This window comes from Diadema antillarum, unplaced genomic scaffold, assembly GCF_040938485.1.
Source record: "Diadema antillarum isolate AM-2024a unplaced genomic scaffold, OU_Dant_1.0 scf00000063, whole genome shotgun sequence".
NCBI lineage: Eukaryota > Metazoa > Echinodermata > Echinoidea > Diadematoida > Diadematidae > Diadema > Diadema antillarum.
In genome coordinates this window covers 5,201,988-5,229,923 of record NW_027270952.1, presented here as the reverse complement: position 1 = coordinate 5,229,923, position 27,936 = coordinate 5,201,988, and the positions used below count along the sequence as shown (strand labels likewise).

Genomic DNA, 27,936 nt, shown 5'->3' with positions numbered 1-27,936 from the left:
GGGTAATAGATTGCATACATGATTTGGGAGGTATAGGCTGCTTTAAAGGTAGGGGATACCTTTTACAGACCTCCCAAAATGCAGCAAAACATTAAATATGAACCTCAGGGGACTTGTTTAGGCCACTGCTGAGAAATTTGGAAGTCAACAGTTATCTACAATTTGAATAATGCACAAAACTCAACTACTCAGTAGTTTTGTGTGTCAGCCACACTTAAGCCTTTTTGTTACAGTCTTCTGTATCTTTTATCTATAAACACAAATCTAAAAGTATAAGAGCTGCTGTAATAACATATAGAGTGTGTGGCAAGAATGTACATAGAAATGTTTGTAAGTTTTGATGAACTTTCTTCACAAAATATACATGATGGACACACATGCAGTGCATGGGTCTGCATAGGTAGCCTAGTAATGTACTGGAATTTACGGTGAGCCCCGAAAAAAATTCAATTCAAAATCTAACGGTCAATAAAAATGTACTAAATGTTACCTTCCACTTTCAATACTTTATGGGAGTTTCTAAAATGATACTCTCTTCAACATACCACTGTATTTATACAACTCTTCATTTAAGGCATGCAAATGGGATTCCCTACCTTTAATGCAATCATCATATTACGAGTTAAAACTATAGAATTTTCCTGGAAATTATTTGTAGAAATTTGAAAGAGCTTGAAGACACAATCAGAAATTGATTTATCTTACTGCTTACCATTTCATAGTAGATGGTGTAGCCAACTATGGGACCCTCTCCCCCATCAGAACTGTTGGAATCTGCCTTCCAACCCATCCAGCTAATGGTAGCGTTGTACATGTCATACATATCAACAGAGGGAGGTGTGCTCAAGGTTGGAAGAGCTGCATAAAGAGAATAACAACATGGAGACATCTAGACGAGAGTGTAATGAGGTCAACTGGTACAAACAGAGATGATTACAATTCCTTCCAGATTAAATCTACAGAAAAGCATAGTGCCAACACAAACCACAAAAAGCAATACAATACAATATCAAGAAAATGCAATTACAAGCTAAAGCTCATAGCTTTGAATCTATTTTGAAACTACGTTGTATTTCATGTGAGAATTACACAAAGCACAAAAGGGATATGGTGTTTCTGAAAAGAGGAAATCAAGCTAGATCAAGTCTAGGAATTCATTTGGTCTAAGACTTGCACTAATAAACGTTAATTTCATGTATTATGTACCAACCACCCTCGTCTTAAATTTTACCTTTTTCTACAGTATTCAATTTGTTTCACATGCAAACAGTTACTTCATACACAATTTGCCATTTAAGATTTGACATTTCAACATGCACATGCATCACCTTCAGCATGTACACTTGTTGCCATGTGTGGGTACTAAAAACGAAGACAGATGTACTATATAAAACCAAAAGACCAACCCACCATAATATGTTAGTATTTCCCCTGACGAGACGGTTTGCCCGTTGGACGTCACTGCACAATATGCCGGTGACTGGCCCGACGGAATCTGGAAAGTCACGTTGAACAACTCCAACATCGCCATTGCTTCCACGGATGTGGGATTCACACTCGTGCCCATGGCGGTCCCAAGCCTGGCGCTGAAGACCAGGGAGGAGGCATTGTGTGGGGAAGAGTAGATGCACTGGAGCTCTGAAGGCTGGCCCACGTTGACTTTGACATGGGAGATATCAACGATGCCTGAGAAGCCATTCACAGGGGGGGGGGGGGGGGGGGGGGAAGCGAGGAAAAGGTTGTATGATAATAAGCTTCAAAGGAGACATGTCTAATTCTATGCTTGTATATCAAAAAGATTGACAATCAGGATGTAGAAGGTGCGTAGAAACTATGTAGAAACTAAATGTGTGAATCACAGTCGTGAGAGAAATGGTTTATGATGTATCCTAACATGGAGTGGACGACTGTATACGCCATATATTTAGCCAGTCTAAATTTTCACGAATTGCGAATTCCTGACAATTTTGCGAGTGGTTAAATTCGCCATCGTGGAGTCCTGTACTGAACGGAAAAATGTAAAACGTGTACATCACATTCATATCATCATTAAAATCAATATTTTTGCATATCTTTAATTTTGCGAAAATTTTGATGTATACAGTATCTGAGTGATGTATTATTAAGTCTTCACATTGATCCACGCTTGTGGGATGATGACAAAGACAGGAATATAAATCACACAGTATTACAATTCATGAAATTCTTCTGTCGAGTTGTTTTCATGGCAACTGATTGACAAATTGCCCTACATTAATGTATATATGTAGGGCAATTTGTCAATCGATTCCAATAAATCACAGCAGTAATAACAATACAGTCCAACCTCCCTTATCCGCACATGATCGGAACGGGCGCTCATCCAACTGAGGGATTTGGTTGGATATGGGAGACTAAATGTCTAATACACGCAGTTGCATACTTCATGAACGATTTCCTGTACGGTTTATTGCGAATTGGTCCACTATCAGATGGTCTACCTTCCACTATGTCCAACACCACTATGGTTAAACTCACTTGGTCTACTATCAATTTCAGCTAATGCTGTTTTGTCTACTTCTCACTTGGTCTAATGCCCAGTTAGGCTACTTATCGTTTTGTCTAAAAACCAGATGGTCTAATCGCAATTTTGTCTCCTTGAGATTTTCTCCCACTTGGTCTAATAAATTGTGGGTATTAGATGATATGGGCATAGCCCCTCTGGAAGGAGGCCAACTGGTAATGGGGCTATGGGGCAGGTGGATTAAATGGTCATTTTCATTGATTTTCACTCCACCTCCAATAAACCATTTAGCAATTGTTAAGGAGAAAAATAGGAGTGCAAGACTGAATGAAGCTTCTCCTTTCCTGCAAAGAAAGAGGAATGTTGTTATCACACGGGAACAGTTAGCAGGTATGGAAAGCAAATGTCTTACCTGTCTGACATGAGGGTCCAGTCCACTCTGACAGACATCTCCCATCAGAACACACTCCAGTATCAGCGTCACACACATCGTTGCCCCCTGTGCAGTGACAAGTCCGGCTACATTCTTCAAAGCACCCCTCATCTGGAGGGCAATAGGTGTAGGGAGGGAAAAAAAGATCATTTTAGGGATGGTCACATACCGTCACTGGAGTGACAAGACCTTGTATCTCGAATTTCGGTGTTTTTTGGGTTTTTTTTGGCTCTCCTGAACATTTGACATTTTGTAGATATGAGGTCTTGTCGCCCCAGCCATGATACATTTATCAAAGTACATAGCGTTTGACCTATTCTCTACAAAATTCCTTAATAATCTACAAGGACTCAGTACAAAATCCATGTGGATCTCATAGACAAGGAGTTACAGGGGAATTAAACCCAAATTTTATGGATTGAGTGCATGCAGCAAAACAGTAGAATACATCTGTAAAGTTTGAGGAAAATCCAACAATCAACTGAAAAGTGTTGAACTTGAAAAGTTTCAGTGTAGCCACCGCTGGACAAGAAGACTACTACAGTTTGTGATGTCAGGCATGTTCAACGATTCAGAGAAAGTATATGGTAATTAAAAAAGTCTTAGGTCAGGTCGAGTTCTGTTAATCAAAACTCTTTCTTTGCCCAGAGAAAATGCAGACATGTTGCTCAAACACACCGAACATAGTTTCTGTGAATGAATGATTACAACAAAATAGGGAATTAGAAATGACACAGACTGTGTACACGAACATAGATTCGGAAATGTTCAGGCAAGCTTTGAGATGAACTCAAATACTACACAGGAAAGAGCTTTAAACAGCTGGGTGCAATTTATCTATTCTCAAGATATGCATGAGGTGACCTAATTTGCATCCTGATTCTCTGTTTTCAAGTACACTAGTGGCCTGAAGGCTATTGACAATTTTTTAAAATTTTGCAGTTGAGACAAGCTGTTGTCTTACATCAGTAATGATTACATAATAATTTGTACATTTGATTACACTTTTATACATTTATGACACATATTTTGTATTTTTGTGGCATTTGAACTTTGCTGACTCTAGCATTTAACTCAATGAAAGGAATCAGTCGTGACAGGAGGTGCATGATGACAAAAAAAAAGGAAACAAAATCAAAAAGCATTAACACTGCAGAAAAGATGATTTGCTTGTGACCTTAAATCAAGCACAAAGCAAGGATTGTCAAATTAACCTTGGACATACTCATTTTAATTATTTTGTTCATGATTCCGTGAAATATCAAAGACACAGTAGGCTATTTTTCAAGTTTCTGTAGGTTTTTAATGTACACTTTTGTTTGAGAAACTTAAAAACAGCTGAAACTACACAAAATGTCAAATATACTAGTTCTATTTATAAATAATCACATGGTTTCAATTTTAAAACTTTAAAAACTTCAGGGGCAATCTGCAACTCTTCCAGTAAACACCAAAAACCTGAAATCACCTGGCCAAAAATGCTGCTTTCATGCCTTTTTTGAAAATCAATCCTAGCAAATGCTGTGTTGGTCTATATGCCTGCCTGGCCACATTTGATGCATCATGTGTTACCCCGGGGTACCATGCTGTGTAGTGCCACCTCATGTTCACTCGAGGACAGCCGCAGAGAAATGCATGCACTGTGTGCATGTGTACATAGTCATTCCCATGCCACTGCATGCATGGTACAAGGTTGTACTCTGTGCTAGCAATAGCGTGCACTTCAGTGCAGTACAGTGCAGTGCAGTGCAGTGGCTAGCGCGCGCTAGCTCCAGCACCAAAATAAGTTCCCACTTTTTGGCAACCCAGGGTACAACCGTAAGAAAAAAAAAAAAATAATTCAACAAAATGGCTGATTTTTATTTGGTATCCCAGGATACCATTTATGTCATCATATGAGTAAGTGCTCCAAGAGAATTCTACTTACATGTTTGGCAGTCTGCAAGTTTCACAGTGTTAGAGGCATAACCTGCTGCACACAATCCATCTGAGCCGTAGCACACTGCCGTGACCTTGTCACACGCTGCATTATTGAGACAATTACATTTTTCGCTGCAGTTGACACCAAAGAAGCCTTCTGGACAAATGTCTGGTACTGGAGAGGGATGATAAGTGAAAAGCACAGAACTGTCTAAATGGAAGGAACACTCTATTCTACAAGTTGTAGAAATTGTCACTGCAACATGCTTATGAATTATCTATCCTTGGGGAGGACTGCATATCTAGGTATGCTGCGTGTGTTGAATGATTGGTTTGAATGTAATACAAGCAATTATATGTGTGATGAACAAAATTTTGTACTGCATTACTAATGCATAGTCATGCACATAGTTTGTGAGATGAAATCTCACTGTGGATGCCACATAACTTTGCCCTAAAGTGACATTTACGTGTGACAGCAGTTTGTATAATTATGTAATGTTATTGCTTACATAATTTATTCCGCACCAGATATATTCTTGTTTATGAGGAAATGTACTTTGCCTACATAAGTTGATATCATTTAATCCAATCTCAATGAATCACTGGCCTTCAAATAAAACTAGCATTTCAGCCTTTGAACTGCCTGTGACCATCCCTCTTGACATCCTAGTCTCCAACTAGAAATGTCGCTATGGCGACTGATGCCTCCGCCATAATGCATGATTCTCCCAATAGGCGTATTGTACAATGTCTTCACATTGTGTGATCCATGACAGTTTCACATAACTGGCAAAATATCGAAATGACAGGTTTGTCAGAAATGTCTTGAACTGGGTTTGCTATAATTTTCTAAGAGTGCAGGTACACATATTTTGGGAATTGAGAATTTTTACTTGAATTCTGACAGACCTTTTTATAAGTTTATGCATTGAGTAATTTCCAAGGTATGAAGAAAGAGTGTAATGATGGTAAAAAATAGATTTTTTTTTTTTTTTTTTTTTTGGGGGGGGGGGGCATTGAAACCTGGCCTTTGACCCTTAACCTTTGACCTTCTGGCTGGAAATTTCCCAGAGAATCTCCATTAGGTAATGCATGTATCAAGTTTTGAAACTAATAATGCAAGCATTGCATATAATAGTATATGAGGGAAATAGTAAAATTTTGAGGAGTTGACCTTGATCTTTGACCCCTAACTATTGACCCATGACCCCTAAATTCCCTAGATAATCCCTGCCAGTCAGTACATGCGTATGTACCAAGTTCCACGAAGATGCATTGAACCATTTGCGAGAAAAGTGATATTGCAACATTTTCACCTAACCTTTGACCTTTTGACCTTTGACCTAATGACATGAAACTCTCTCTGGAGAATCTTTACGCAGTAGTACATGTCCACACCAAGTTTCAAGAAAATACCTTCGGGTATTGCATAGATATGGGGGAAATTGCAACATTTGTAGCATTTGACCTTGACCATTTGACCTTTGACCTCTTGTCAATGTCACTAAAATCTACTCAACTAATTGTCCTATCATACATCATCCTTGGACCAAGTTTGGTGAAAGCTGCTTCATCCAGTTTTGAGTTATCACGTTAACAGATAAATTTTAGGATTTGACCTTGATCTTTGACCTTTGACCTCTGTCCAATTTCACTGAAAAACTAATCAACTAATTGTCCCATCATACATCATCCTCCAACAAAGTTTGGTGAAATTTGCTCATTCCAGTCTTGAGTTATCGTGTAAACGGATACAATTTCATGATTTGACCTTGACCTATGACCTTTAGCCGATTTCACCCAAAATCTAATCAAATAATTGCCCCATCATACTTCATACTTGGACCAAGTTTGGTAAAATTCCAGTGAATATTACTCAAGTTATCGCGTAAACGAAAGCGGACGGACGGACGTACGGACACACGGAAGTACAGACGTACGCACGGACGTACGGACGGACGGACAACCTGAAAACATAATGCCTCCGGCACCACTTCGTGGCGGAGGCATAAAAATGAATACATTTAAAAAAAGCCACACAAAATACCCATGTAACATATATACTGCCTCCTTCACTGAACAGTTGACACTGTAAAAAATTTCTTGGCACTACTAAAGGGTTGATACTAAATCCTTTCTAAAATATCCTATAATCAAACTTTTTTTTGACACACTTCTTCACCTCTCATGAAAGAGTATACACATGGTCATTCACTTCTACTGAAACTGTGCACTTTTCAACCCTAGCCAGTGGAAATTTATATTTATATTCTCTTTTTCTATGTAATCTATATCTTTTAAAATGCTAGAAATGGAAGGAACATTAAATGCGCTTTGCCAGTGGCAGCTTTGCAAGGGTCAGAAAGAATCAGCCATCACTGGTCATCTTTTTAGAAAAAAAAAGTAAACACAAGAAGAAGAAAAAGAAGTAGAAGAAGAAGAAGAAGAAGAAGAAGAAGAAGAAGAAGAAGAAGAAGAAGAAGAAGAAGAAATCTTTTACAATGTTAATAGCAGTTCTGTACGTCAACGCAGGGCAGGTCTACAATGTACGTCCCTAGTGCGTTGATAATCAACCTATTCATATTGAGCATCTTCAACAAGACAAGCGAAGGAACAAATCCTTTTCGGTTTCCTCACCTTGACAGTTGGTTCCTGACCAGCCTTCTGCACACTCTCCATCACTACACTCCCCTGTGAACCGATCGCACGAGGCAGTCTCATTGCAGTGACACATTTGGTCGCATCCTGCTCCAAAAGTTGTCAAGGGGCAAGCTGAAATGTCAACAATATATGAATAAAGGAGAATAAATAGAAGAGGGGAGGAAAGAAAGGAGGAAAGACAGCTGTTATTTGTATGAAGATTAATACAAGACTCACTACAGCTTTGGTGGAAAACAATAGCCAGGCATGCGTGCCGTTGGCAGAAATCTTGACTATACATATGTTGCTTAAATTTGTACACATTACAAAATTAGGACTTTTCCATTATAAGCATTCTCATTGCAATTCATCACTGAAAATCCCATGTGAAATTAGAATAATTGCTGTCAAGCCTGAAATTTGTATCTGCTAAAAAAAATTCCAAGAGCTTGAGGTCACCTGGTCACTAGGCTCTTATTAAATATTGTAATTCTTACTGTTGGCCAGAATCGCCTTGATGTAATTTTTCCTCATTTTTTGTTCCTTTCCCCCCTTTAATTAATGTCTTGTGTCTGTTCCTTTCTCTCTCTCTGTCCTATGATATCTTGTTCTGTGTTTGCTTTGTCTCTTCTTGTTTTTATGTATGTGCATCACATGTGTACACTTATCTTGACATTTCTACATTGCAAATATCCTCAGGAGATTATGAAGTTGAATACGCAGTGCACATATTTACAACGTGCCATTCATTATTACATGAAATCATCAAAGCTACTGCTGTTTACAAGTTTCTGTACAGTTGTAACACTTACTCACAAGTATAATGCTGCTGTAAATAAGCTTTTAAAAGTTTTTTTTACACAGTTTTATGTACTACATAAGTGGAAAATATAGAAAACTGACTTGAGACAGACAAAAACTACATTGTAGTCTGCCAAAACTGTTACAAACTGATACTTAAAGTTACAATAATCTTATGCTTCTAAAGTTGAATGCCCAAACACATTAAACCACCAAATCCATTACCCAAAAATAATTTTCCAAGCCTTATGGAAATTCATCCTCTGCAGCTTCCTGTGGGTTCTGTCCTCCGGGACCAAATAAACTTGTTTAACCTACAGAGCATCCGCAAAGGGGAATTTCAGATTTCACTGACAGTGCTCGGAGCTGACAACAGATCTCTTCATCTACTGGAAAGTGAACCTTGTACCAACAATTGCGGGGCAACAACAAAATCCCACTGTCTATTGACTGCACAAGCACTTACTTAGCTCACATGTTGGTCCAGTAAAACCAGCTAAGCAGCTGCAGCCGAATGGATCAGGAAGGCATACGTGGCTTCCAGCACACTGGCTGAGTGCTTGGCCCGGTTCACATGTAAAACGACAGTCCCAGCCATACTTTGATTCCCCACAGCCTGAGAAGAGGGGAAACATAGCTATCAAATAACTTGTGTGGTGTAGCATCCTGGTACAAATAGCTCAAACAGCACCACGATTGTTCATATTGTTGGATCAAAATGCACCCAACAAAATTTATTGAATGTCACAACAAAATATACATTGTACTTGTTATGGATCCCAAAAATGTCCTTCCAAGATAAGGAAAATATTGATGTACAATTGTACTTTAATAGCCCTGATAATGAAGCCCCTAGTTGCATTTCTGGGCCCCGTTTTACCAAAAGATAAAATCGATTTTATATTTCCTTACCACACAGTTTGCCACAGACTTACAGTTGAAATCAGCTTTATAATTAATTTTAAGTCTTCATAAACAGGGCCCTGAACTACCAGTGCTTAAATCTCACAAATACACTCATAATCTGTGCAGTATCAAACACACTCTTCTTTTACAAATCCTAACATGCAAATCAAAAATAACACTGGGAACCAAGCATTTGTCTGTGCAGCTCCTAAATTGTGGAATCACTCATCATTTCAAGTCATGAAATCCTCAACTGTAGCGGTCTTTAAATCAAGACTCAAGACTCTCTTTTTTTTTGTTATTTCACTGTGCATAATTGTCAAGCATACCATCAGAAGCTTTTGCAGCAAAAGAAAAGATAAAATAAAATAACAAGAAATTAAACAATAAAAAAATGTACATAGGCTTTGTCCTTTACAAATCGATATTGACTGATTGATTGATTGAAGATGATGCTGGCAGAATGATGCACCTAATTAAGATTTACAGTCACAAAATGCAAACATACAGACATACAGTAACACTGATGTGTAAACTCACTTTTAACAAATAACATATTAAACACATACCTGTCAGACAGTTTTCTCCATCAAAGCCTGGAGCACACAAACATTCCCCTGTAGTATCACTGCACACTCCTCCATTGTAGCAGTTATCACACACATTTTGGCAATCTGGCGGACCCCAGTAGCCTGCTGGACAACCTTCAGGAGATAAGGTCAACCAAACAAAGTTCTTTAAAGGACAAGTTCACCTTCATAAACATAAGGATTGAGAAAATGCAACAATATTAGTAGAACACATCAGTGAAAGTTTGAGGAAAATTGGACAATCGATGCAAAAGTTATGAATTTTTTAAATTTTTGTGTTGGAACCGCTGGATGAGGAGACTACTACAGCTTGTGAGTCATATGCGTACAACAGTTTAAAGAAAATGTAAAAGAAAATTCAACATATTTTCACTTTTTTCGCATAATAAAAGAGCACTTGACTTGCCTCTTTCCAAAGGCAGGGGGAATAATATTACCCATAACATTTGTCGGTAACGAGGCAGTGGAATGTGTACTTTTTTCAAAAGATGGAATTTTGTGAAATTCTCTTTATATTTTCCTTATATTGTTGTACGCATGTGACATCTAAGTTATTCATACACTGCAGTAGTCTTCTCATCCAGCGGGTACTGCACAAAAACTTCAAAAATTCATAACTTTTGAACGGATTGTCTGATTTTCCTCAAACTTTAAATGATGTGTTCTACTAATATTGCTACATTCTCTCAATCCTTATGTTTATGAAGGTGAACTTGTCCTTTAATTTCAGAATCATTTTCATTTCATAATGCGTTTTGTATTCTGTGTCAAACAGTTCAAAAAGTACCCCAAATATGCAGAACAGTTACATTGTAAGTGAAATCATTCTTTACAAAAGTTACTTTGCCACATAACTTTGTTTCTGAAATGTTTACCATAAATTTGTGAAATCCTGCAGTTGTTGTGAACCTGTGGGATTATGACTGTTTTGTCTTGTTTCCCTTTTGGGCACAAATGACATTACATTAAGGATTTTGTAAAATCCATACCACATTACATAATGTCTAAATAGATCCTTGTCATTTGACTGGTTGTTAGACATTGATCATTTGTCTCATTTATTTTACCATGACGTCATCATCTGTGCTCCATTTACCCTGCAATTTTGGATCCATACGATTTGCTCCATTGCACGCATGCCAAGAGTCTAGCACACTACACGTGCTGAAACGCTTGCAATTGCAGTGTGTGTATGCGACAGTGTGCTAGCTTTAAAGCGCTCAGTGAGTGAGCACTCTATCGATCTCAGATTCTCTCTTGTTTATTATTTGATAAAACATCAAATTACAGGATTTATTTTAGGCGTTGTATAAAACAAATGTTTTTCTTTCATGCAATGGAAAGAACATTTAATTTGGTGAAACATGACATCTTTGATCCATCCAACTCGGCTGCGCCTCATGGAATGGATCATTTCATCTTTCACCTCTTGAAATATTCTGTACATTGCACTCATAAACATTCATTATTTGTATACTATATTTTGTTCAATTTGTGTCAAAGAATGTATCCGCTCTCTGTACTTGGCAACCTTCTCTCTTTTCTGGATCCTACAGCTTCTTAGTTTCCTTTCAGGTACATTCCATCATGTCTTTCTTGCCCCCTTTTTTCACTTTGTTATCAAAGGACATTGAAAGAAATTAGTTACAGCAGTACAATGCATTATAATTCCACTGTACCAATTGTATCACATCCTTGTAACATGAAGTCTTAATTGAATGTTCACAACATTTTATAAACATTTTTCTTACTTGTTTCTTGAGAAAATGGTAAACAGTAATTTGAAAGTGTAACTGGAAAAAAAAATCAGATTGGCTGAATATAAAAGCATACCTCGTAATGTGTATGACTTTTAAAAAGACAACATTTCTCACATCAAAATATATATTCTCAACTGATGGTTGATTTTAAATAACCGATTTTTTTTTTTTTTGATGACTCCTACTACAGTGTTTTAACATCAAAACACATCAAGAAAATGTTTACTGGCTTAGCTCAGAGTAATAAACGTTTCCTTTAAATCTCATGTATACATCAGAGTATCACATTAAAGAAAGAACATAATCATCCTGCTATAATCAACCATCAGATGTGAGTTGACTACCTGTGAAGTGCATGGTTTTAGCATGAACATAAAAGTATGGTGAAGAGTACAATGAAACACACACACACACATGTACACACACACAAACACACACACACACACACACACACACACACACACAAATTAATCTCACCCCGCACAATCAATTTGATCAGACTGTACTTCAGCTCAGCCCTCTTTCCTTGCTCGAAAGTGCCGTATATGCCTGCATCAGTCGTTATGACGCCAGGTAGTGTGTAAGACAGCCCCCCACTTTGGACACTAGTGAAGGTAGTTGTAGAGAAGCGCTCCCATTCAACCAGGTTAGCGTCTATAGCAGCTGCATTAACCACAGAGAGTGTAATAGTCTCACCAACATTAGCTCTAACAGTTACTCTTCCCCCAGTTGGCATGAAATCCCCTGTCAAATTGAAAAAAAATAATAAAACACAAAAGACACATACTGTACAATTAATAATCAATGCTGGAAATTTATCAAGGAAGACAAGAAATGTATCATACTCAACACTACATGTGGTCATACTGTGGGGCCATGTAGTAATTCCTTTCATTATTATACATGTGTGTATTTTGAAATGCTATCCAAAATTCTAAATATGGACTACGGGTATATAATGCATACAACATAGACAGTGTAACCTCTATCTTAAAGCTACATGGGTTGCCATTCTACAGTAATTAACACATGACAACCACCCGTTAACATCAGAATGTCACTATCATGCATTAATATAGAATTGCATTGGGCGCTGATATTAGTGATTCTACATTTGTAGAATAGAATGCTCTGCATTAAATAATATGTATTGAACACTTACTGATGCATACGGATAGTTGTGGATATTTCCCCCTACATTTACAGTATACTTTATTTCAAAGAATTTATTCAAATTGAAGTTCACAGCAAGCTTACCATTAGCAGGTAGGATGAAAATAGTGGCTGATTCAAGCTGACCATTGATGGTGGTAAAGCCTCTGAAAGCCCCAACAGACATGATACTGGCAGGCAGCTGCCAGTTTAATGTTGAGGTGTTGTATGTGCTGCCAGGTGGGTTTTGTATTGAATCTGTTTGAGGATCTATTCCTAGCTTGACTTCTCGAGCCACCGAGTTACCCCCACCGGAATTGACCAGGAATGCGTACCTGGCCCCGACCTCGCCCCCACCATACGGTGTTGCCGTGACTCCGAAAATGGCAAAACTTTCACCTGGATGATGAAAAGGACAGTGAAAAATCAATAAATGGCACAAATAAATGATCAGTTTCTTCAAAAACCTCCTTTGTGTTCCTCATCTACTGGTCTAATCTTAATCAGCGGTCAGTTTATCTTGTTACCAATACTCGTATTAAATGTCGTTACAAACCCACTTGCTTCTTTGCCAGGGATGAGTTTATCTGATCTTTTGTGAAGAAAATGGTGTGCTGATAGTACTTTGTGACATAATAATTTCTAACATCAATGTACCAGGTACCTGAATGCTTTGATATATAGACATTCTGTACTTGAAACAATTTTTAAATTCCAGCCTGCTTCTATAGGCAGAAAATGTTTGCAGGTCAAACAATTTAACTTTGGTCTAATAAAAGTAGTCTCTTTTTCTAAATCATATTTTCCTTCCAAAGTGCATAATGTGGGACTAAGCAGTTACAAAGCTGCTGCCCTGCCATAACTGAATGATAGAAACCACATTATCTAATCCATTAACATAGATGTACTACACAAGGCTGCACACTGGCACTTGTTCAGCAGTCCCTCACCAGTAAAAATCACTGTGGACCAGTAATTTTTTCAGGAATTTACCAGTAAAAAATTGAAAAACTAGGTACCTACTGGACCAACAGACAGGTCGGATGAGTACAAGAATTGGTTTCATTTGCAGCCTTGTACCATAATATCATAAAAAAGCCCAAACAAATAAATTTGGCATGCACGGAGCCATGTGCCTCTAGAGTGTTGGTACAGGCCCTACTGACAATATAAAGTGACATTGATGAATAACACAACGAACAGACCATACTATGCAATGCTGTTTGGCACGAGAAAATCGTGGGAGAAAAAGTGGATCTGGTTTTGGATGAAAAATGCTGCTAGATCACGCAGTATGGATACTGTCTGGATACTGTATCACAACAGGGAACAAAGGCTAGTGGTCTGTCTAATTAGTGCAGATGGCTTTCCGAAACCTTAGGACATGCAGACGGGTATATGTATTCCTGAAGACTTTAAAGCATCCACTATACAATTGTACTTAGATTAAGCTGGAGATGAACCTCCCCCCTTTTTTTTTTCATCCCTGGGAGAGAAATGTAATTGCAAGCTAGATTAATGGTAACCTTTTCTATCATTCAATTTTTATATTTTATTTAGGTCCTGCTCAAAATAACAAGTTATCAAAGGTAGGTTTGGGACCATAATCAAAACCATTATGATTATGAAGGAGGATACCAATTATAAAGTAAAAATCATGTCTCCTTAGTGTATGGGTGGGCACATGAGTTTTGTAAAAACAACAACCAAAAAGAAAACAAAAACAAAAACAAAAAACAAAACAAAATAAACAACAAAAACAAAAATAAACAACAACAACAACAACAACAACAGAAGTATTTGTTGCAATGCATTTGTTGAAATAATGAGAATGTCTGGAATTCTAAATTTATCTACTGCATAGGAGAGAAATATGATTGAACATAAGATTACAATGTAATTCCCTAGAAATTTAAACAAAATAAATACCGGCCACAGCACTTCATATCCTAGCAGAGTAGAGGGTAAATTTACCCTAGATTCTATATCTTACAAAGGAAATCTTGATTAACACTCAGCAAGCAGATCTGAGTCACTGAATAGAGTGTACTACTAGTAAAATTACCTACACTTATTTTGACCTTAACACATAGCCAATTTGGCAACTTTGGATCTTAGGGGGCTTAATTATTTTAGACTTCTTATTTCAGAACAGTTGAATTTACCAACGCTAGAATTTGGGAAAAAATGATGTGTCGAACCGATTCAAATTCATTATGACTCAATAAATGTAGGTGTCTAAGGTTAAGGGTTTAATATGATTACAGTTTAGGGTTAGGCTTAGGGTTATTTGTTAGGGTTAGAGTAGGGGCTGTGCTGAAGTTAGAAGTCTAAAATAATTTAGGTCAATAGCACAATCAGGGTATGCAATTGTGTAACAGGGCAAAAATGAAAAAAAAACTTGGTGAAAACGCTTTTTTTGTTGTTTGTTGTAGCAGTGTTCAAATTTTCATTTCATGTAAAGAAAGAGTCAAAATTTTGCATTAAACCGCACATAAATTAGAATTTAAATTAGGGGTGTCGAATTACATTGAAATGACTAATATATTGGAAAAATTCATTAAAAAAAAGGAGAATGTTTTTTTCATCTGATATTGCTGTTAGATATTCCTGATAAATATCCCTTTCATTCACCACCAGCACATAGCCATGACATATCACAAAATATGAATAAATTTCATATTTTCACTTCTCGAAATGGATGATCAATTTTGTAGGCATTATTTTGAATTCAAATAAAACCACTTTTACATATTTTATCATATTTCACTTTTGCCAAAGAGTGAAGAGGCAAAACTTTCAGGAATAGGTAACAGACATATAGTGGCCATTATTACAAATTTTTATGAAATTAGGGCTAATACTTTGGAAGATATGATATTTTTCATCAAAAAATTATCTGTACAGTTTGACCTTGAATGTGTGCACAGTGTTTGGATCAATTCTCATATTTGTAAACACACATAGAAGAATGAAAGTGAGATTTATGATGACTTGATATCCAAGCTGTGACACACAAACAATGACATATTAAGCCAAAATACTATGTTTTTGCTTATGATATCTTTAGAAATTGAACAAGCATTGAAATATGAACACTGAACACTTATCATATGACCTTCATGCAGTATAACATGGGCGTGTATCACCCTTTTTTGTGCTCAGCAATTTGTAAAAATAAATAAAGATAAGTTCCTATTGCTCAAATTTGCTAAAATTTTCACACAATAGATTTCTACATATGTACAATTCATGGTTAAAAAAACAAGGATATTCAATAAGGGGAAAAGATTCTTTAAAGTAGTCAAATTAGGATATACCTCACTGAAAATACTGAAAAACGGCTGCACTTATTTTACTCAGCATTTGAAAATGGCTCAAAACTCAAAACTGGCTAAACATTTATTGGCAAACAGCGCACCATATTGTAGTGTGTCTTCAGTACTTTCAGGAAAAGCAGAAAAATAAGCTGTTTCTCCATGTATAGCTGTACAGAATGGGTTAAAAGGTCACAATGTCACGAAAATAAGCCAGCATTACACTCCTACCAGGAGGGGACTTCAGACCTTATAACTTTCTCCAGCTGAAAGAACCACTGTTTTTTATTGCATGCAAGCAATGCCAGGAAAAAATCCATTAATTTGATACCAAACACATACTAGGGGTAGACTTAAAATATGGACCTCAAATCTTGATTTTGCGTAAGTTGTAAAACGCTTTTTTTGACGCATTACGTGGGTTTTTGGGGGACTTTTTGGTAATTAATCTTTAATAATTAACAGTAAATGAGAAGAAATTAGCTATTGTCTTACCACATGTGATTACTGATGTCTTAGCATGCTGCATGTGAATTTTTAAGTCAGTTGGTGCATTCTTTTAGAAGTTACAATTTTTTAAAGTGAGAAAGTCATGATTGCATACCCTGATTGTGCTTATCACCTTTAGCCCTCGAAAACCCACGGCCAAGGAAGCCATAAATTTACAGTAGGGTACTAGTAGTGCTACATATGTATTATAGAGTAAACCTAAAATAAACATTTTTCTATTTCTAGAATGGTCCAGACTAGGGTTCTACCTAAACTCACGTTTTCAGGGAGACATCCCCATGAATGATCCCAGTGCTAGGATGTAAATTTCAGGATAGACTATTAATGTCTAACACTTCACTTGGTGTTCGGAGAAGTCATTTAGATTTACTTTCTTTTCAACACATGCATGCAGTGCATCCCATAGACAGTTCCACGGCCACACGCCACACACACACATCATTCATGCATCATTCATATAATTTTTGTGGGCATAGTTCACAAATTGAGTCATTTGAACAAGCCAAGCAAGGGCAAGGGTCTAGAAATATATTTAATTTGAAGGACACGAAGAAGATAGGGTCAATACTCTAGAGCCTAAGGTTCTTGTCATGCTAGTAATGTAGTAATAGTACTCGTACTAGCATGACTAGATCTAACTACCAGTGCAGTATTAGTAATTTAGTAAACTTTATCTAAATTAAATTTACTAACGTTAATAGTACTTAATACTTCAATACTACAATGTACTTATTTTAGTAGAAGAAGAAAAGAAAGATAAATATTGCTTCTTCGGAAAATTGAACTTTCTGTGGAATAGAAACATATTCGAGATATAATGTTGATAACGCATCGTAAAGACCAGCTATGTACACTATCACCATGTACATGATTTAGGGCATGATCACAGAATCACAAGTGTTTTTGTCTGACACATTCAATTGTCAGTTTCCCAACACTAATCACAACGTGTAGGACTAACACAACAATGGTCTGTCTCTTTGAACAAAATAAACTCGCGTTTTCAACCATCACATCGTCAGGAATGCTACGTAACTAATCGTGAATAATCTGTACAATATGTATTAGAGGTTTACACCATTATTACCGATTGTTGTCGCCGATAAGCTGAAAACTAATATTGAAAATACCACCCGGAAATCAAGCCTCACTCGCAACACTGCCATGGTTCGGTCTACAGCTGCTGCTCTTCTGTACGTGCCGCCGTGCACTGGGGATGTGTGCACTATTATTCTACGTGTTGTGTGTGTGTGTACGTGTGTGTGCATTCATTTCCTGTATTTACGATTGCGATACAGTTCGATCGATACATTTCGACATTGATCAGGCTTCGGCATCGGCAGCGCAGCAAAGGCAGACTGTGTGATTTTGTGTTTTGTGCCCCCTACCCCCCTCTCAGGTGATTATCTGTACCGCATGCACTTTCCCGATTTTTCGGGAAAAGGGTAAGCCCCACTTTTTACGGGCTCAGCTCGGGACTAAAAATCCCTGAAAATTCCTTAAAGGGACTGTAGCCTACAGTACTGGTTGAGGTGAGGATTCATGTTTGATATAATTATATATATATATATATATATATATATATATATATAAAGATAATTAACAAAGCTGCAACAAAGTTCATGCTGTATTCACCAACGGTTTATTTCTTCACACAAATTTTCGGGCGTCTCGCCGCCCTTTCTCAAGTGTTGATACTGAGAGAACAATAACAAAATTAAGCCATAACAATATATTGCAACCGTGTTACTAAGGATGCGCGCTTTAACGCATCCATGCTAGGCATCCTAACACCCAGCGCGCATCCTGGCAACAGTACAATGTTACGTCATAATGAAATTACAATGAGTATAAAGCATACATGAAAAAACTTGGCACGACTGATACAGAAGTAATTCCTCTGAATACGCAGCTGCGGTGGTAATGTAAAAGCAGTGCATTATTTCTTTCAAAATTCAACATACACATAAATTAACTTTAATTCTAGTGTATAGATAATCTTTACATAATCTGAAATTATCATGATCAATATAAACATTCGATTTTTTTAAATCAAACTGAATCGTCACACTGATGGTTATGCAAAATATGTGCAAGCAGTTTACCATTCCTTTCAAACTTCAGCATACACATACATTAACTTCCAAATTCTGGTGAGTAGATAGTCTTTAAATAATCTGAGACTATAGCATGAATATGAAATACGTGAAAAATCATATTTTTCTTCTTTTGATTAAATAGATACGTCACAATACGTCTCGGAGTGGAAAAAAGACTGGTTCCAAGAAATGGTTAAAAGGAGCGTCAGCATTATATCACTCAAGCAATATAATGATAAGATCTATTGCAGCGGGGTAAACGGGAGAACATACAACAGTAAGCGGCGCACCTACTTGTAAAAAGTGTAGTTCGTGAGCCATGATAGATCTATGTTCATGCCCTGTCCCTGGAAGCTTCGTGTGCGGATGATTGTTTTTAGTTCTTTCACGTGTCTTTCTTCAAATGCTTCCATGTCCTTGTATAAAATGCAACATTGCAGATCTGTTAGTGTGTGATTTGGTTTGTTGAAGTGTTGTGCGACTGGATGTTGTGTTTGACTTCTAATGATTGTGCTTTTGTGATTGTTGAAACGTTGTCTAAAATTTGTTGTTTCTCCGATGTAGACAGCCAGGGGACATTGCTTGCATGTAAGGCTGTATACTACATTCTTGCTGTTGCAGTCCCCTGACGTCGGATGGAGGGTGTGGCCGGAGCCAAGTGTGATATCTGTATCTGTGATTAGGTGAGCGCATATTTGACATCGTTTGTTTCCACATTTATGATTTCCAGTAGGATTGATTGTTCTGTTGACTCGAGATCGTGTAAGCAAACTCTTCAGGTTGCGTGGCTGTCGTTGTGCATGTAAGGGACGTGCTGTTAACTCAATCACAAAAGCACAATCATTAGAAGTCAAACACAACATCCAGTCGCACAACACTTCAACAAACCAAATCACACACTAACAGATCTGCAATGTTGCATTTTATACAAGGACATGGAAGCATTTGAAGAAAGACACGTGAAAGAACTAAAAACAATCATCCGCACACGAAGCTTCCAGGGACAGGGCATGAACATAGATCTATCATGGCTCACGAACTACACTTTTTACAAGTAGGTGCGCCGCTTATTGTTGTATGTTCTCCCGTTTACCCCGCTGCAATAGATCTTATCATTATATTGCTTGAGTGATATAATGCTGACGCTCCTTTTAACCATTTCTTGGAACCAGTCTTTTTTCCACTCCGAGACGTATTGTGACGTATCTATTTAATCAAAAGAAGAAAAATATGATTTTTCACGTATTTCATATTCATGCTATAGTCTCAGATTATTTAAAGACTATCTACTCACCAGAATTTGGAAGTTAATGTATGTGTATGCTGAAGTTTGAAAGGAATGGTAAACTGCTTGCACATATTTTGCATAACCATCAGTGTGACGATTCAGTTTGATTTAAAAAAATCGAATGTTTATATTGATCATGATAATTTCAGATTATGTAAAGATTATCTATACACTAGAATTAAAGTTAATTTATGTGTATGTTGAATTTTGAAAGAAATAATGCACTGCTTTTACATTACCACCGCAGCTGCGTATTCAGAGGAATTACTTCTGTATCAGTCGTGCCAAGTTTTTTCATGTATGCTTTATACTCATTGTAATTTCATTATGACGTAACATTGTACTGTTGCCAGGATGCGCGCTGGGTGTTAGGATGCCTAGCATGGATGCGTTAAAGCGCGCATCCTTAGGGCGGACTCACACTGTGCGATTTTTACTGCGATGCGCTGCGCTGCGACAATGTGCGATATCGCAGCCTGTTGCACTCTGTCGCAGGTGCTGCGATGTACACCGCACACTGTGCGATTTGTGGCCTACGATTTACACCGTGCGCATGCGTACATCGTACATTACGGCACCTGTTCATCACAAAGAATGTTTACCATGAATGAAGTCACTCGTGACTTTTTTTTTTTTTTTTTTTGGCGACGTTGGTTTGAAAAGTACATGTATGTTCAAGCTTGCTTTTTTTTATCATTCCAAAGTAACTACAGAAATTACTAGATATGAATCGAATAACAGTGTATATTCTAAGAAATAAAGTTAATAATGATAGAAAAATGAAATGCCATATTTTGGTATTAATTTGGATCACTGCCTGGATCAAAGCCCCCCCCCCCTTTTTTTTTTGAGGAGGGGGGGGGGGGGGTTACGTGGTTGTAGGATTCTTGATCATTGGAAATAGTCACTTACAGCATATTACGCATATTGATGTAATTATTACAATGGGTAGAAATCAGAGTAAGGGTGAAAGAGTACTGCTTGGTGGAGGTCTGTATTCTCTGAGTGCTTTTCTAAGGCTTTGATAGTGGAATTCTAGCATTGTGGTTTCTCAAACACATAAAATATTGTGCTGACATATTTTTCTGGTTGGCCCTTGAAAAATTCACTCTTGTTTTGTGTACGGTATGTAATTACCATCCAGATGTAAGGGAATCACACTTATTTACAATATATATTGATTCACAAATAAAAACGTGACAAGAATAAAGACAATGATATATTCAAGTCATTAAATTAAATCTAAAATATAGACACATTGATCACAATTAAAGTCAATTCAATAGTTTATTTATTTCCATCATCAAAAAAGAAAAAGATAAGATGGTACAAAGCAGTTCAAATTGTCGATTTGTCTTTCTATATCATGAGTACAGCTGTATGCTTCAATTAGTTCAATACAATTGTACACTGTACTGTCAAAAAAATGCAAAAAAAAATGCAAAACTAGTAGGAAAAGCAATATCATAATTGTGCTGTACAATTCATATATACATACTGCAGTATGGATGTCATAGTTCTTAAAAGTATCACACAAAGTGACAAAAAACATCAACTTCCATTTCTTTTCCACATAAACAATGAATAAATTCAGTCAACTTGAACATCTACAATAAGTTCAGCTCAACGAGTTACCATTATAATTTGCATGAGACAACTACCTATGCCACTACAATTTCCCAAATAATGTTGCAAAAACAAACAAACAAACCTCAGAGAGGAAATTGCTGCAATCTAACATACTCTACAAGCAATGTTTACAGTTAGAGTTTGTGTACAAAGGTACATAAACACTTACTGTAAACATATAGTGTATTTTGAAAAATGCCAAATTGAAATGATCATACCAGCATCCGAAGGGGTGCTTTGAGATGCACTAAATGTGCTACTGGTCCTAATCCAGATTAATCAGACACTGCATACACTGCAAAATACTGTGGCAAAGCCGTCATTTGAATTGAAATTCCAACTGTGTGTGAACCTTGTCAATTGTATACCGGTACCTTAAAAATGTAATATCATTACAGGAGATCTCATCTTCAACATTGCCCATTTTCTGTCCATCCCAGATTATGTTGGTGCCTACCTTAGGCATTCTTTGCAAGAAGAAGATGTGCTGGTTAAAATGTGCGGAAGGAAAAAAAAAAGGTTCAAGGCTAGAGTACATGTAATTTTGGTTACACATATTACTTTCCAGAATTGACTTATAAGCAAGAAATATACAATTGTGTTACCAATAAATCAGGAAGATACAAATGAATGAACATTGAATTGCTTTGACTGATAAGGGTAAGTGGCAAATTGTAGCCTACAATGTAGCAAATACAACTATAACAATTTTCTGACTCAAACTCTCAGATGTTGAGTCCAGTAATAAATGTTATCCATTGATACAGATAGAGGTATGATAAAAAACAAGCAAACAAACAAACATAATTTTGTGCAGAGGGGGGAGATCAGCAGTTAAAATATGTATGATTAAAATACCATGCAGCACTTATACGGTAGCATATATACGACTGCATAGGAAAAAAAATAGCTATCTCAGAACGCTGACTGCTGCATTCACATTGCTCTAAATTCAGAATTGCACAGTAACATGATTTCTTGTTTGCAGCTATAGTACAACTTATTACAATAATACGTGTGCCATTCTCCATTTTTCTAGCTCAAACATTTCTGACAATACATGTATCATTGTCAGACTCACATTTCAATACGCTTAGACAAGGGCGATGAAAACACACTGTGCAATTCCATCATTGTGCAATGATTATTAAAAGCCTTGTTGATGTAGACTGGCATTATTTGGGTGATTAATAAGTTTACAAAACTAAGTTGTTCAATGGTCAAGTTAAACTAATATTAGACAACTTGCAATAAGCTCTCACTTCCACAAAGGCCTAAGGTGTTTTTACTCTGTGCAGTCCTGTGAGTGACGAAGAAATATGATGTCATGTCACTACCACTTTTGCAACAGTGCAAGTCATATACAACAACTTCAAGGTAAAACATCTCTTGAACTTCTGAAGTTTTCCATCGATTCAAAAGAAGTTTTGCTTACATGTTCAGCTCACTGCAAAGTGTGTTGCCGTGGTAACAGCACTAATTGCCCTCAAAGTTATGTAACGGCTTTAAGAACAGCTTTCTTCCCCAGTTTTCGAGCCATTAAAACAATGTTTGGCCCACATGTTGAGTTTAATGTAAAGTTGCACAAAACATACATTTCTAAACAGTAGTGGAAAGAGTGTTGCTATTGTCTCTGAACATTGTAATGGCCCTCACAAATCAAACAAAAGCTTGTGGAATTTTTCCCTCTCCAGTTTTCCAGTGATACAAACAAAACATGGTACATTTGTTGTACATGATCTAAAGTTGCAGGATACATTTTAAAGAGAAAGGGAAAGTGCATTGTCGGAGTAACAGTGCATAATCGCCTTAAAATCATGACAAAACCTTGCACATTGAAACTCTTCAGCTGTTTGATGGTATTTCAGAAAAAAAAAATGACTCACGGTGATTGCACGTAAATTTGAGTTTTTCGAGAGTAGCTGTGTTTGTAGTTGGTGGGAAAACAGAAATCAAATCATTGTAAGTTAACATCAAATGCATGTAAAGTTCATGGAAACTTGCACTGGTCCAACATAAATGAAAGAAACAAGTCAATATGTCAGTTTCTTCAAGTTCCACCTTCACGACTGCCTGCTGTAGTAGCTTTGTAGTAGCTTTTGTTTCCAGTAAGTCCCAGAGAGACAGCAATGTCATCCCACACCGATCTTGCAGTTAGAGGTGTAAGTGTTGAGGTGAACTACATGACAAGGGCTAAACAAACACACAAAAAAAGAGAGCAAAAGGGAGAAAATAGGGGAAATATTAATTGTTACAAAAATGCATAAGGTTCCCTGTGAAGCAAATGTTTGTAGTTTAGGATGCCTCCAACTTTCCGCCCATTTGCTTACAGTGTTTACAGCACTTGAACTACACATATTAGCAACTGACAACCACAGTTGAGTTATCGAGTTGAGTTTTTATGAAGTTCCTCGACCATGGAATTGACTGTGGAATTTTATTTTCTTGAAAAAGTAAAAGAACAATGTGGCATGTTTTTGTTTTATACTTAGAGAACTTACGCCTGAATAATCCTTTCGACAGTGATCATAGATCTGAACGCCCTGACAAAAAGAAGTATCCCTGGATGATAATTCTTTGAATAAAGTCTACTCAACAATGTTCTTTGAAGTATGTAAATCAAATTTGGGATTTTCGGGTACACCCCAAATACATAAATATGTTGCACTTGTCTGTAGAGAGAGAGGAAAAAAAACAACAACAAGCATGTTTTTGTTTTTCTTTCTCTCTCTATTTTAGAGGTAAAGCAAACATTTTCCATTAGTGCATCAGCAGGGTACCTACTGCTGATAAAATTTTGGTTTCCTTTGCTTCTTGACTCCTCCTTATCTTCTTAGGTTTTGCTTTGACAGGTCCTGCTTCTCCTTCTCCTGCTCCTTATGTGTAGCATTTCAGCCTTTGACGCCTTGCTGGTAGAGTCTTTATCATCTTGTAATTCCTAGTAAATAGGAGAAAAAGAAAAAAAAAACCCACACAAACATGATTACATATTGTATTGAATTAGAATGATGAAGAGGGATGCATTCCCCCTATGTCTTACAATGGATTCATTCTTTCAAAGAAATGATGTTTTCATTTATTTCTAGAAATTGCTTACAATGACTGTATTTGAAGTTCTATGAATAAACTATTCATCACTTTTAGGGTAGCATTTTCTTCAAAATACTGTAAAAGACCAATTAAATTACACTTTTTGAAATAATATCTTTCTTGCTCTCAACTTAATGTTTTTTTTTTAATTGTCAAGCCACCATAAAAAGAAAAAGAAACTGATGTATTCACACATGCAGTCACATAAACATTTTGGAAAGTATGAAAAAGTGTTTATTTTATCTTCTAACATATATACTGTACCTCAGTCTCCAAAATTGGTTAGGTATCCTCTTGGCATGTTTGTCCTCAGAAAGTGCAGGTAAGAGAGGGATTCATGTACTTCTGCAGGACAACCAGTTGCCAGCTGCTCCTTTTCTGCTCTTCCTTTTCAACATTGAGACAAGCCTCCAGTATGAATTCCTTAGAGATTTCATTTTTATTCAGACCTGTTTAGGGTGACACAAAGGGACAACTATTTTCAGGCATTATGATAATTACAGTAGACTCAAAATTTACCATTTGGGTAAAAAGGACAACATTTGGGAATGAATCTAGAGTTAACAAACACATATAGTGATAAACAAATTTATTCAACTATTCACCATTGTTGATCATTGGACAGGCTTGTACATAAGTGCTTCATAAATTCATATATCATAATCATAATTATTTCAGTCATTTACTAAGGTCTAAGGGCTCGAAAGCTTAACTAAATTACACTATGCATTACATATAGTGTACGTTTAGTACAAGTATGTCAATATACATACATGTGTAACACATGACGCACACAGCATTGTTTCCTACAACAATCTGCAATTTTGGATAATTCATGATTGCCCTTGAATGATGTTTTACATTCTGCAATCAAACTGCAAGTACAGTTTGTACACCCTACAGATTGGGGTAGGGTCTTTGATGATTTCAGACTGAGAGTTCATTTTGATATACTTTGTTATGAAATTAAAGGGCAATTAAAGTTAACAGAGAGTATGACATGTACACCGGTACTGTACTGTACTGTATACTATATAGCCTTACCAAGTGCTGTGCACAGCACGTTTGTGACTTGCTGAGGCAGCAACGACAAGGCTGTGTTTATCGCCACAGATTAACAAATGACGCACTGCCGGATAATCAAATACTTTGTAGCACTAGTCTGCAGACCTGAGCATGAACATGTTACAGCCTCATACAGTAACAACTTTCAGTTTGGAGTGCATGATCGATCATCACATAAAAACTCGGACAAACATGGATAAAATGTTAATCACCTAGTAACCTACATGTAGAGAGGGTCACTTCAATGCATTGCATTTGTTTTGTGTGTGTGTGTGTTTCTAGACTACAATTTCTGTACAAATCTCCAAGAACAACTGATCAATCTAAGTTACCTCAGTTCCACTTAGGCCTTATTGTTAAAAATCTAGAGTGCTATACTCCTGGCTTAGTTAGGTAATTTCCATGAGACTAGACACTACGTCTACTCTAAAAAAAAGTTTGGGAACAGTTTGTTTATTTTTTGTCTAGGATCTGGATTCATACTGCTTGTAACTATAGCAATGGATCTCAATTACAGTGTAGGTCTAACTCCAACGGTTAGAGTTCTAATTCCTCTAACGTTTGATACAAAATAGGTCTAAGCCTACGGTTCTAGGGTTAGACCACAGCCAAGGACAGGAAAGGCTAGCACAGCTACTGACAATCTAGATCCAGTAGGTGCCTAGGCCTAAGTAATAATCGACACTGTATTTCTGTAGCCATCACTAGCTTAACCAGAGTAGGCCAACCGTATGATTTGGAAATCCATGAGCACATTTTGGAAAAAAAAAAATGTAGACCATCTAACGTTAGTACCCTTACGTTAGATCACCATCAGGGACTAACATTACTATCGTTTAATGTTGTAGAACGGGTCTAAAACTAAGAAGAAGCCTGCTGACTGCGAGTAGTGCTAACGTTAGTGCATGCTACGACTGCTAGTGCTAGACTAATTAACTGTTAGATCTAGTGCTTAGGGTCTAAACATACTAGTTTAGGTAATCTATATAAGACTTTAATAAGAAAATGTAGATTTCTAGAGATCTTATCACTAATAATATCAGTTACATCTTGATGGGCTAGACTTTCAATTATCAATATCCTTTCCTATCAACGTGTAAAAAATATCTGGATCTGTTTCTGTTTCTGTTCCGGTTCCGTCGGTATAGAGGTCTACTCAGAATTAACTGTACTCCACCGTTTTGTAACTGTGTGTTAGTATGGTCGTGTGTGCAGGGCAGGAAGAATGTTTCACATTTGAAGCCTCTAGACTAGACTAGATCTCTAACTGTTGTACTCTTTTTCAACGTTATGTCGTTAGACAGAAACCACGTCTAACGTTAGGCCCTAACGTTATGTGTTTATTGTTACTGTTAGTGTTCACGTCCACGTCAGTCGATCCAGTAGCAGTGCAATAGTACTAAGCCATTATGGTCTAGACTTACAAGAGCCTGTCCAGACCAGGGGCCTAGCCCTAGTAGTTTATACAACGTGTACTATAGACTATGTCGATTTAATTTATAAAATTCGACTGGAACACGTATGTAGATCTAGGGCAGACTAGGCCTAGAACCACTTCTAGGCCCACACACGTATTTAGGCCTACAAGTAGCTAGATATGGGTCTAGTTTATAGCATACTCAGTAGGGCCTAGGCTTAGTATAATCTAAACATTAGATCTAACACTTAAAAAGTTAGTCCAAGGCTATGCATATGATACAGTACCGGTCCGGCGGTACGCAAACAGAATTTTAACCAACCCACAGACTGTGTAATCTGCCCTCGTTCAAACTCTATACATGGGACTACGTATGGACAAAACGGCTGCAATGGACGCGAGAAGCCCATATTCATGGTAGAATTACTCACGATTGCACTCTAAGTCGTTGTAAAACTCCCTCCCCATCTCATCTTCGTCATCATGTTGAGATAGATCAGTAAGCAATTGTGGAATAAAGGAAGCATATCCAGCCAAATCTTGATTAGTACTTCTTCTACCACCTTGCTTCACTGAAAGTTTTCGATCATCGTCGCAAGCGATTGTCGCAGAATTTTGAACATGTTCAAAGTTCTGCGATGGGGCTGCGATCCCTGCGATATCCCCAAATCGCCGGTTGTCGTATCGCAGACATCCTCACACTGTGCGATTTCTCGTCGTGCGACATCGCAAAGGGTAAATCGCAGTAAAAATCGCACAGTGTGAGTCCGCCCTTAGTAACACGGTTGCAATATATTGTTATGGCTTAATTTT

At 37.2% G+C, this 27,936-nt stretch overlaps 1 protein-coding gene across 1 annotated transcript in view; it reads right to left on the bottom strand.

Annotated features, from left to right (window-relative positions):
* Nucleotides 1–17,701, bottom strand: part of LOC139716280 (uncharacterized) — a 42,491-nt gene extending 24,790 nt beyond the window's left edge. Inside the window, exons 1-10 of the mRNA XM_071627846.1 lie at nt 17,623–17,701; nt 12,814–13,107; nt 12,034–12,300; nt 9,776–9,910; nt 8,767–8,916; nt 7,497–7,631; nt 4,864–5,031; nt 2,916–3,047; nt 1,411–1,686; nt 713–858 (exon numbers count right to left, since the gene is read on the bottom strand). Coding sequence (XP_071483947.1) covers nt 713–858; nt 1,411–1,686; nt 2,916–3,047; nt 4,864–5,031; nt 7,497–7,631; nt 8,767–8,916; nt 9,776–9,910; nt 12,034–12,300; nt 12,814–13,107; nt 17,623–17,701 — 1,782 coding nt within the window. The remainder of the gene's footprint in view (nt 1–712; nt 859–1,410; nt 1,687–2,915; nt 3,048–4,863; nt 5,032–7,496; nt 7,632–8,766; nt 8,917–9,775; nt 9,911–12,033; nt 12,301–12,813; nt 13,108–17,622) is intronic.
* Nucleotides 17,702–27,936: the final 10,235 nt, after the last annotated feature.